At 35.6% G+C, this 13277-nt stretch overlaps 1 protein-coding gene across 2 annotated transcripts in view; it reads left to right on the top strand.

Annotated features, from left to right (window-relative positions):
• The window catches only part of LOC117107142 (arginine-glutamic acid dipeptide repeats protein-like), a 46750-nt gene extending 38210 nt beyond the window's left edge, over positions 1 to 8540 (top strand). For both annotated transcript variants that reach the window (XM_033248702.1, XM_033248703.1), the window contains exons 13-17: positions 294 to 449; positions 1267 to 1392; positions 1957 to 3005; positions 3520 to 3712; positions 4585 to 8540. In XM_033248702.1, the coding sequence (XP_033104593.1) occupies positions 294 to 449; positions 1267 to 1392; positions 1957 to 3005; positions 3520 to 3712; positions 4585 to 5601 (2541 nt within the window). In that variant the 3' untranslated portion in view covers positions 5602 to 8540. The remainder of the gene's footprint in view (positions 1 to 293; positions 450 to 1266; positions 1393 to 1956; positions 3006 to 3519; positions 3713 to 4584) is intronic.
• The last annotated feature ends 4737 nt before the right edge of the window (positions 8541 to 13277 follow it).

The following is a 13277-nucleotide window of genomic DNA, read 5'->3' on the forward strand; positions in this document are numbered from 1 at the left end:
TTTTTTCCAGCATCATAATTGTCAACAAATTTATTTAATGTTTTTACCACAAATTCCTGTCTTTTGACATTTTTATAAAGATGTTTCCGGAGAAAATGCATGGCACCTTCTACCATAGGTCACACTTTGCACTATGATCACTCCTGTTTATCATTAACATCATCATCATCATTGTTATCGTCATCATCGTCACCATCATCATCATCACTATCACCATTAAAATCATTCGTCATCATCATCATCATCAATTAGGTAAGATCCATTTGGCAACATTATTTTTTCGTGGTTTACAGAAAGGCTCAACATTACGAAGTGGACGAAATAAACATTCTGATAACTCAAGCCCAGTAGCTGGCATATCCAGGAAAAAGACTTACAACCGCAACTCCCCAAGCACACTCAGTACATCTAGTGAGAGTAGCACAAAATCAACAAATAAGAAACGCAAGGTAAACTGTACTAACTGTAAACTGACATTAATATTTGGTATAGTTTGGCCTCAGGCCAAATTATCTTGTCATGATTTAAAAGTCAACACCCACAGAAAGTTTTGCCAAATGCTGTTATCTTTATGAAATTGTGTTCCAAGAGTGTCAATCAAAATAACAACTGACCAATCAGAACAGGGCCAGGACAATGCGCTTGTCTAACTAACATATGTTTTGACTTACGTTTACACTACTGTTTTGTGGGGTCTTTGGGGAGACTTGTTTTATTCCTTGTTTCGCGTACTTATTTATTTAAATATGACCGGAGGAGGGCGGAATAAAAATTTAAATAAAATATTTGTTTTCTAAGTTAGCAAATAGTTTTGCTAAAAAGCATCCAGACAGAGGAGAAAATAAATATAACATTTTATTGTGAATGTAAAATAGGATGGTTAAATGCTTTATATTTATATAATTAGGAAGAAATATACATATCTTATCCTTGGAGATTTCAAGGCAGTGGAGGGCGTAATAAAAATAAAGAAAAAACTTCTTTTTTTTCTGAAATTTCCACTTTTTAAAATTTCATTTTTATTCGAAATTATCAATATTAACAGTGGGCGGGTTCGCGAAACAAGTTATAAAAAAGTAGCGCGTTAGTAACAATGTTAAAATGTTGCGTTTAGGCACAACTGTCCATGAGGGAGCAAGTCGCCCAATAGAGATTGCATGTACTGTATTAATATTATTTATTATTATTGCTTATAGTTTTTTTTTGGCTTTTTTATATTTATTGGTTTTATTTAAAAATTGATGTAAATGTGATTTGCATCTTTAGGTTGAGGATGATGGTTATGAGAGTCCACTGGTGGTGAAGCTAGAGCCAGAGGATGAGAGTGTTAATAGTACAAGTACATCAGTCGGCCATAACGACCGTGAGAATGAAGAGGAAACCCCAATGGAGGTAAAATTATTAAAATAGGCAATGCAACATGTTTGATGTTGTCAGTGGTGCTTGGCCACTAATGCCAGCGTTGTTGGTTCAATTTCTTGTTGGTTCAATTTTTTTTTGTTTTTCCTTCGCTAGTGGTTGAAATCCACCAATTGCCTCTTATATCAGCCGGCATTGAGGATCACTCATCTATAACTAAAGGATTGTCCAGACTATCACATGCCTAAATATGGTCATGATGACATCACATCATGTCTGTATATGGGCATACAACAGTTTTTTTGTCAAAAAGACCTAGATAATCGAAGTATTACACTCAGCATCTGAAATCTCTGAAACGTCATACCATCCCTCCTTAATAAATTAAAAATTACTGAATAACCTGTCAATTGCTCTTCTAGGCTTAGTGTAGCTTTTTGTCACTATCACTCTGGCCTACCTGCACAGCTGAAAACACCTGCTTGATAGGCTTGCTTTCAAGCATTTACCTCATATATAATTTGAATACAATGCTAGAAAATTTTAAATGAAATGATAAAATATATATCCAAACCTTTTTATACATTTGTTTTCTAGGTACAAGATGTAGAACCAGCAACTGAGCAAGCATCAGATGTAGGTGCAGTGGAGGTGTCTGAAGAGTCTACCCCACAAGATGGAAACAGTGAGGGCAGCACATCAGCCTCAAGATCAAGTAGTCCCGGAGATATAGACAATGACACTGAAAATGGAGAGACCGAAAATGAAAACGTTGAAAATGATGAAAACATTGAAAGTGTTGAAAATGTTGAAAGTGTTGAAAAAATTGATAATGTTGAAAAAATTGAGAACGTTAAAGACACTGAAACTGCTGAAAACATTGAAAATCTTGAAACTGTAGAAAATGTTGAAAGCATTGAAAAAGTTAAAAATGTGGAAAATATGGAAAAAGAAATTGATAATGGGTCAAAAACAAAAGAGACCGTTGATGAAAGTAAAACAACGGAAATTTCAATTGTAAAAAAAGAAGATCATGTTGGAGTTGATATGAACAGAGAATTAAATGATGAAAAACTAGATAATACATTAGAAGAACAATTAACATCAAAAAGAACAGAACAAAGGACAGAAGTAGATAATATTAAAGAAATTGAAATGGTTGAACCTAGTGCAATAAAACATAGGATGCCTTCAATACAAAACTGCCCTCAACCTTCGTCGGTTATTGTTAAACAGGAGCCAAGAGATAACTACGAAGTGCCCTCTGCATCTTACAGCTATGCAAACACTCCTATGCATATAAACAGCTCAGTGATTAAAACAGAGGAACGTTTTTTCGGTGAAGTAACACAATTACGTGAGTCTTTCGTACATAGTGTGAAAACGGAAGGGACTATCATACCACCAGTTGAAATACCACATACGGTGATTCAGGAATCCAAATCCAATTCAGCGGACGTACAACGTGAAAATTCTGACACGCCAGCACACTCCAAGGAGGATATTAAGAAGGAAATTATTGAGGACCTCTGCAAGGATGATGAAGAGGAGGATGATGACATCAAAGAGGAAAGTGATGGTCCACGTTGCCCTTCTCCTAGTCCGGTCATCGGGGACAAAATTGTCATCACATCTCGTAATGCAGGGTTAGTAAACAGCCACTGATTGAAGTACTAGTTTAATAGTTTATGATACTTGCCTTCCAATCCTGGTCTGGAGTCCAATGCTCTAAAATATTTCATAAACCAGAATTTTGAATGTAAGAAATATGAAATATATGTATGTGTATATATAAAAATGATGAGTATAAATATACTTTAATAAGCTGAAAACAATATCTTGAGTTGAAATCAAGTGATTTAGGCTTCGTTCACTTAAGAGCAGTTAAGACTTGTTAATACAACACCTACGCTATTTATTTATTTATTATTTATCTATTTATTTATTTGTTTGTTTGTTTCTTTGTTTGTTTGTTTTTTATTTATTCCTATTAACCAACAGTGATAACAACCACCACTAACAGGTTAGAATACATCTATACTAGTCACCACAGCCAATTTTAAGTATGAACCACCTTAAAATCAAAGATTTAACAAACATTTTTCAGTTTTATTGTCATTTACCAGTTTGTTAATTCATTTTCTTGTGAACGTGTGATAGATTTATTCGACACTGGATCCGTGGTCGTACAACCTGCAGTCGCACAGATCTTGTCTTCTCACCCCCGCCGGAAATGTTGAGAAAAAGGAAGGAGGCCGCACTAAAAAGGAAGGCTGAGAGTGAACAAAAGGAGAATGAAGATCAGAAGAAGGAAAAGGATAAAGAAAAAGAAAAGGAAAAAGAAAAACAAGCAGTAAGTATTCAACATTAATATTTTTTTTAATATTTATATTCCATAATTGTCCACACAGAGTTCCTGGCTATTAGGTTGAAAAGCAATTATGTACATTATTGAAGCCTCACCTTTCTTAAGCAAAGGTTAAGCAAAGGTAAAGTAAAGGTATAAAACCAGTCACTGGAAGAATCAATATGCTGAATTTCCTACTTTTGTAGCAACTTTGTATTCACACATTGCAAATAATCAGAACTCTGGCTTGAGCATTCCACAGTGACTACTGAATTGGACCGGAACAACAGAGTAAATGCTACTCTTCGGATGCAAATGATTTGCACCCTGGGCCTTTGGATTTTAGTTTTTTTTACCGAAGAAGACATGGCCCTACTGACTGAACCCAGGGTTAGGAGTATAACAAACCAGCACTGATGTTAAGTCTGTCCGCTTGACCACTTGACTTACTTGCATTAAATAAATGTACTCAAATTCTGATTATGAATCTGCCCAATTGACTAATCCATCCTACCACAAACGCATTAAAGTCAATAATCAAGATAAGAAATATTGATAAAGGCCCTTGTCTGAACATATGGGGCATGCCATGCCAAAACCAGCATAAGTGACAAAAACATGAAATTACTAGAATTGATTTACTATTTTCAAAGTTATTAGTATTAAAGTACACTATACAATTTTTATTTTTTATTTAATTATTGACACTACACTGACTTTGCGATGGCAAGCCTCAATTAATGGATCAGCCTCAGTCTCTTGGTTTTATGTTTATAAGCCCATGCCTATTTCTATTCAGAAGAAGCCAGAAAAATAAATGGTAAAATTATACCAGCAAGCTATTTGTACTAAGTTGCTGTCAATATTTTAACTTTCAGAAAAGGCCAAGTACTCCACCAGCCAATGTTACAGCAGATGCACAAATTACAAGTTCTTACGGGCTTCAGCGGGCACCACCACCACCACCAGCACATGGTTATGTATCACAGCACTGCCCTCCACACTTGCAGTACCAACCACATGACATGCCTGCCTTGCATACGCTCCGGGAATATGCACGACCTCATGTTGGCCTACCTCCTGGACATCCCTTACTACGGGACTTCAGAAACCTTGTTGGTCCAGACCCGATTATGCGTATGCAAATGCAGTCTATGTACCTTGGTGCAAATCGTGAGGCACAAATTGATCTTGTAGAACGGGAGTTACGTGAACGCGATATGAGGGAGCGCGATTTCCGTGAAAGAGAGATACGCGAGCTTCAGGAGAGAGAGATTCGCCGACATGAATTAGAACTACGAGAGCGTCGCGAAAGAGAATTCCGTGAAATGAAACCTGGATTTGAAGGCTTCTACGGAAATGCTGCACCAATTTTAGCTTATGCAGCCAGTCGTCCAGGTGAACCGGTGGTGCCTGCTCATCACATACCCGGAGTTCCCCCATACCTTCACATGGCACACCCTCACGAGGGACATCCACCAGGGCGCCCCGGGATGCCTCCAGGCGAAATCGTTTACCCTGGTCAGATGGAGAGATTAACAGCTGAGCGATTACACGGAGAGCAATTGGCAGTGATTGGTGACCAGTTGATCGCTGTCAGTCGCCCAGGCTCTGCACCTCACCATCACAACCATTCGCACTCACACACACATCTACATTTACATCCAGGAGAGCATATGCTTCTTCATGGCAACGAGCCACCAGGTATTCCACCGGGCCCATTGAGTTATAATCCACTGCCACCACCCCCAGCTGCAGCAAGTCATCCTCCGCCGCATTTGATCACCACAGGGCACCGAATTGCTGCTCACCCACACGCCAGGGGTGAAATGCTAGCCCTCCACGAGGAACATCAACGGCAGATGCTGGAAAGGCATCGCTTTCCAAGACATTAAAGCTAACCTTTGATAATTTCAGAATGTACAAAATAAAATATCCATACAGAATTTGTTTACGAAGCAATAAATGATAGGACTGAATATTTGTTATACTTAAAAGTATAACATCCTTTAAAATGAACTATTTAAGATTGGGCAAATATAGGGAAAATGTTTGAGACTGCAGCTTGGCATCAAAGCGATGGATACTTGAATACCAAGATGTCTACTTTGCTAAAATTACAGATAGTAGTAAGAATGACATGTACAGTACATCCCACTTACTTGACTCCAGCAGTGGAATGTGGCATCATAGTAACCAGAATGGACAGTGAAAATACAGTAAATACTCTTTGTATCACTATTGGATATTATTAGGAAAGGAAACATTTGGTTTATTTGGGAAGGGTAAAGCACAATAATAGTCTTATACTATTGTGAAACTATAGACTCAATCGTTTTGTTCCATTAATTATTTTTACATAAATTTGGTGCTTGAAATTGTAATCATTGAGTCTGAACAGACGGATTGATTAATCACATTCAGATGTTAAAAGGGAAAACATATCTGATTGTTATTTCCAGAAAAAGTGATCTAATTGGTTAACTTTATTGTAGTAATTTTTTTTTTTTTTAACCAAATGTTTTATTGCTGTATAAAGCAACCAGGGTATCTATGAGGTAATGCTGGTTCAGGGCCTTTACATTTGTTTTTGTGCCCTGCAATATGATGAATTTCTCATAGTTTATTTGTTTGTTTTTTTTTAATTCCTGGTCCTGGTAGTTTATGTTAATGTAAATAAATAGTTTGTAATTTAGTGAGATATGTTTTTCTATCCAGTTACAAAGAAAGGAGTCTCGGGAAGAAATAGCAAATATACATACATACATTTATTATCTGTCCGTTAGTGGACAATGGTGTACAGTACTTCTCATGATATTAGATTGTATTTCTAATGCATAATATATCATGTCTTAGAATGATGTATTATGTGTGAAGCTTCAGATTCATTAATCATGTATTGTTATCGTTTTTGGCACTAATGCTAGTGGCGCCTCCAGATATTTGCCTATGAGGAGTCCGACCTATACTACAGTGGGGTCCAAACCAACCCTGATCAGGGTCTCAGAATAAGAATTCCTGGTAGGGTTCATGGTGAGAGTTTTTATGGCTTAGTTCATGGCCCAAATTTGTACTTTTAGACCACAATATTAGGGATTGGCAATCGATATAACATTCTGGATAGGTAAATTAACATTTTGGATCCGACGACCTTGTCATAGCTTCGGACAATGGTGACCCAGGCCTGTCTGATGGGGTAATTAATAAATTACAAGATGGGGTAATTAATAAATTACATCAACAGACTGTCGATATATCTGTCTCTTTCTGACAAAAGGAAGCAAGTATTTCTTTAAATGAAACTTAAACTTTCTGATCAAAATATTAGATTTCCATATGTTCCAGTTGACAAGATACATATCATTAAACTACATAGTGTTGAAATTGTCTAACTTCTTTTTTTTTTAAAAGAAATCATAAGTTATAGGTGCACTAATGTATTTTATTTTCTGACAAAAAACCTACATGGTGTTTACTTCATTTTGTCAGAAATTGCATAATAATAAGCATAATTTTGATGATGAATACGATGTCAGCTCCCTAAATTGGTTAAACAAAGTGATGATGAATAACTAATTTAGCCCCACACCCACTAGTGGTTTTTTCAGCATATGAATTAAAATAAACTCGGCATAAACTTGTAGGACGATTCAGGAAGCTCAGGGAAAACTTGTACCTACTCGTAGCAGGTCTGAACTTGTGGCTCTAATTTTGAACATCTTCATCGGGAACTCGTAGAGTACTCCTACCTAACTTGTACACTACTCCGGATACTCCATGGCAGTTTTGTAATCCACGAATTTGATGCGAGCACCCCGAAACGAGTACAAATTAAATACGGGCACACCAAGTTGGTTACAATCACCAGGAACATTTGATCGGAATGCTCGTACCTAACTCATATCTAATTCGGTACAACCTCGTTATGCTGGTAGTAATCTCGTAAAGCTCGTAGTAAACTCGGTGCTTCGCTTGGCATAATTCATACTTAACTCATAACCAACTCCGTAAGATCGTAACTCACTCATAGCTAACATGTAGTAAGCTCGAATAGAGGTCCTTTCCCAAGCGAATTAAATCACAAGTTTTTAAATCAGAGAACCTGTGCGACTCATGGATGAAATCAACCTAGAGGGGTAGAGGGGCTTAGACCACTGTGATTGTGAATCTGCTTCAATAGACTGGTATATTTATCCCAGCCAATATTGTGGTTTTATTCACTTGTTAGGTATTAATGATGAAGAGCTATGTGAATGTTCTGCAACCATACCCCAGCATGTAATGCACAGTATATGATCTGTAGTTTAATTATATAAAATTGAACACTTGTTTATTATTAAAAATCATGTGCTTGCAGCACAAATATATTTGTTATACTGTTATAGTATCTGCCTAAATTTGCAGTTAATGTTTCAATATGCCATCATCGAAAATGCATATTAAATACAGTCTTGATTTGCATAAAAGTATTTCCAGGTATAATTTCGATTTGTTCATTATTTAATAACAATACCGGCTATTTTATAACTGGTGCCTATTGATGTTTTCCAATTATCTTTTACCCTAATACATTACAGTATGATTAGGGATGAATCTGATCTCATTTCTGTCATGCATATTCATTAAAGTTATTAATTTTAAAGAATTGTGGTTTCAAACTTTTATGCTGTACTTTTTTCATATTGGATGTCTGTCAGATCAAATACAAAATTGGAAAGTCTGTAATTATTTTGTCGGGAATGGAGTAGAAGTAAGTGTTAGATAACAAATAAATGATTAAAAACAAGGTTTTGAATCTGAAAATAATAAAAAAAAATTATGTTGAATGAAAAAAGACAGAGTATCTGTGTTTTATGCGTGGGTTTTGGAAAAAAAAAAAGACATGAAAAAAAGTGTAAATTCTGCCTTAAGGGAGTTCCTTAATGGGAATTTCTGCTTTTAACTAATGAGGAAAATATTGCACGGCAAACAAGGACCTTTGGTGGTCACCCTCCGTAACCCCTCACAAACCCTCACCTTCCTATGGCGCAGATTCTTTGGCGCTTTGCATCATTCAATTATAATAGACCCCTTATATTTATGATGTATATACCAGCTATCTTGGCAACCCATCCTCAATTCAAATTCAAAATTCAAGGTTTTTTATACCTTGATTTGCGAACATTCTTATATTTTTAAAGATCGTCAGAGAAGGGCAGAAAAAATTTAGAATAAAAATTTTTTTTTTTTTTGTTATTTAGCAAATAAGTTTTACCAAAAACATTCAGATGGAGGAGAAAATAAAAATACATTTTTTTTTGGTAAGTGTGAACAGTGTATTAATAATGGGATGGTTAAATGTTTTGAATTTATATAATTAAGAAGAAATATAGGCCTGCATATCTTATTTTTAGAGATTAAGGCAGCTGCGGGCGTAAGTAATAAAAATAAAGGAAAAACACTTATTTTCTCTAAAATGTTCATTTTTTCATGGCGGCAAGTGTGCTAATTGGCGAAAAATTGAATTTTTGACGGGTGGGGGGGGGGCGGGTTTGCTAAACAAAGTAAAATATAAAGCCACATCTTGACAGTTTTGATTACAAATGCTAAATTGACTAGTCAGTCTGAGTCACTTTTTATGGATTGGTTTGGCCTAGTACCATCTCTATCTATTTAATTCTAAAATAATTATAAATCAAAAAATCTTTTAAAATGTGTTAGTATAAACATACTGTAAGTGAGCTTGCAAAATCTGCATAAATAGGCTGGATTTCTAAAGGGTGTTCTAATTTTTCACAAAAGGCACTTTAATATTTTTGACACAACATTATATCAATTTTACATTATTTTATGGGGAAAAAATGGAAAGCTATCTCACAAACCAGACACTCATGTCGCTCGATGCATGGTCTCAGCTATTAAGTTAAAGTATGCATAAAATCCTGTATATATTTATCATCATTTAATCATCACCACCACCATCGTCACCACATTTGAACCACAGTTAACTTGGAACGACCATATAAAACAATGTTTCATCCAATGTTTTAAAGCGTATTGGTGTCATCCGACATACTAAATTTTTTCTTCCTTCTTATACGCTTAAAATGTTAGCAAATGCTTTAATTTTTCCTCTTTTCGATTATTGTTGTGTTTGGTCTAATTGTAATGTTCAAAATTCTAACTGTTTACAAGTTCTTATGAATAGATAAGGTAGGATTTTACTTTCTGTTGATATTAAGACTCCTGTTGATTATTTTTTAAGTGCCCTTAGATGGAATAGACTAATTTATTTATTTATTCATTTATTTATTCTTCATTTAGACTGTGCACATTCAGTACTCGAGTACTGTTTTTCAAAGTGGTACAGTTACAAACAAACCATGAAATAGTCTTTAAAATTTACCTTTAACAATACTGCCCATTCTAAAGGCACACGTAGCCAAACCCATAACAACCTGGTTCTTGCAATGTATAATATCGGTCAGGGAAAAAGAACTTTTTTTATATCCATCATCCAAAAGCTGGAATGAACTACCATCACAAATTAAAAATTGATTTTCAAGAGACGTTGACTTTTTCATTACAAAATCATTTCGAATAATATTTTCAAATTTTATTTTATTTTATTCTTTGTTTTATTACCACTGTATATATGTTTCTCGTCACTGTAATAATAATAAAAATAATAATAAAATATTTATAATGTGCTACTTTCAAATAAATGATCAAAAGCACAGAGACTACAACTAGAGAAAGATTTTTAAAAATGAAAATGCGAAGTGGGGATGGTTTCAGTTTTAACTTTAATATATCAATAGAGGGAGACAGTTTGATAGAGAGTGGCAATTCGTTCAACAGCGATGAAGCAGCATAGGCATAGCCAATGTAGATTTCGAATGATCGCTGTAATATGTAAACGTCTCTTAGTGAGAGAGTACACTCGGGCAGCAGAATTTTGAATTTTTTGCAACCGGTTGATAGAAAAAGATGGTAAGCCAACGAATAGAGAATTACAGTACCGTACTCGCGCGAATAAGCGCCCCATTTGAATAAGCGCCCTCTCGAATAACCGCCCCTCCTAACATGAAAATTTCCTTAAGCGCCCCGTTTGAATAAGCGCCCTCATAAGATTTTCTTTTTAGCAAGTCAATAATTCAATCAATCCTGGGACTGTGGTTGTTGGCATGATTTGAGCTGTAGAGTGGAAACACATTCTTCTTCAGTCAATATCAAAATGAGGATATTTTTCTTGGACAGATGAGAGCTCCGATCCTTGGACAGACAGTATATTTCCAACTTTACTCTTTTTACATATTTGTCTATACCTAGTCCTACTCCTCTTTTTTTTCCCGACCTTTAGCACATTCTCATCTAGTTTTCAAGAAAAAATACAATGATCCTGCCATCCTGCTAATCTCAATCGGCCGATGGCCAACAAGCTAACTACTATCCACCACCACTAATTGCATCTGCTATTTTGCTGTTATGTAAATATTCACGCATTCTTGTCATGAGCCATGTTCTCTTGAGGATTATCTTTTCCGCCTAACCACCATTCGTTCTGTCTTTTTCAGAAAAAGAGCCTCTTGAATTTAAGAATTTCCCATAAGAACACCTTGATTTTCATCTATTTCCATAAGCGCCCCCTCAATTTCCACTCTGTTTTCATAAGCGCCCCGTTTAAATAAGCGCCCCGTTTGAATAAGCGCCCCTCAGAAAGTGCAAAAAATATTTTAAGCGCCCGGGCGCTTATTCGCGCGAGTACGGTACATATATATATTTTTTTTATTATTATTATTATTATTATTATGTAGGCGAAATGTGTGTGCGTATTTGTATATATGTACATACGTATTATATATGTGTGTGTGTATGTGCATGTATATATATATATATATATATGTGTGTGTGTGTGTGTGTGTGTGTGCTAACTACTAGCTAACACACTTAGGAAAGACTTCCTCTCCCTCAAATAAGTCCCCACCATCGAACCCTTATTCTGCAACCCACCTGTCCTTGCCCGCCGGCAACCCCCCCACTGAAATCTCTCATCACCTTCTCTAAGCTCCCCACCACGACTCGTGATCATGGTAACACTACTTGTCAAAAAGCTAGATGTCAACTGTGCAAATTCATCAACAGATCACACATTCTCACCCCCTGGCACTACATACAACATTCACCCTCCCGCTGCCAACTGTGATACATCCAATTTTGTATACTTAATATATTGTAATATTTGTTGCCACGGTAATTATGTAGTTGAAACCGGCACCAAATTCAGACTTGGATCAACAATCACAAAAATATACATAGATATATAATTACATAATAGGTCTTATTAGTATTTTTATCATGCATATGCATATGATTGGACTTCTCAAATATTTCACCTTTTCCATTTCTCTTATTTTTACACGTGCTCTATATATATCTGTCTCTTATACACATCTAGATGTGTATAAGAGACAGCTATCTATTTATCCTGTTTAGACCCTAGACTGTACCACCAGATTATTACATTATTTATCTTGTATTTAACACCCTAAGATTGGGCTACTTGATACCTAATTTCGCTTATTTCACTCTATTTTGTAACTTCGTATTTATTTTTTATTTATAACTAACTATACAGTTCAATTTTTTTCAGTGTATTTCATTCATTTTGTATGGGCCACTATGTTTGGCTCTCTACTTTCATTATTTACTCTCATAGACATCAACAGTGCCATGTATAAACTATTTGTTATTTTAGATATACACCCTTTATTATTATGTTAATGTGACAAGATGATCTGTCTAAGCTATTTGATAGTCTTCACTTACACGCTGAAGAATGTTGTAGGAACAACCGAAATATACGTGAAACTTATAAATAAATATTTTTGTGTTACTTTACCTTCAATGTCTGTATTTTCATTTACCATCGTCTCCATATTTGGCCACTGCTGCATTGAATTTGGTCACTGCTGCATTGAATTTGGTCACTGCTGTATTGAATTTGGTCACTCCTGCATTGAATTTGGTCACTGCTGCATTGTAATGCCCACTGAAGGCATTCCTGGCGTTTCATAGCTTTGGCCATGGTCAGTGGTGGCGTCATTTAAAAACAGTTGGTTGTTTTCTATGGGGTGCCATACGTAGCAAAAGTCTATGTTAAAATGAAAATGTAATTCGAAAATTCAATGTCTAATTTATCAAAACGTAGGCGTAAATTTCTCAAAATGTAGATCTGGTTTCCCAAAATGAAGTTCTAATTTTTCAAAACGTAGTTCAAATTTTTAAAAATGTAGTTCTAATTTCTTTAAAATGTAATTCAAATTCAAAATGTAGGTCTGACTTGATCAAACGCCCTCTCCAAATTCTATTCCAAAACGTAAATCAAAAACCAGCCTGGTTTGAAATGTATTTGACAACAACACTAGAAACGGACTTTTGCTGCGTATGGCACACTAGTGCGAAATGTAAATCAAAACTAATCAGCCAAGCATGACGTGGGCCTGTTCCATTAATGATGGGGGAATCATTTTTCGCTGCAGTCCAATGCCGTGAACAACGCTTCCCAGTGCGTCTGCTAATTTTTAATGGT

The sequence above is a fragment of the Anneissia japonica genome, unplaced genomic scaffold, assembly GCF_011630105.1.
Source record: "Anneissia japonica isolate Jap-2015-1 unplaced genomic scaffold, ASM1163010v1 scaffold287864_len1152817_cov193, whole genome shotgun sequence".
Taxonomy (NCBI): Eukaryota; Metazoa; Echinodermata; class Crinoidea; order Comatulida; family Comatulidae; genus Anneissia; species Anneissia japonica.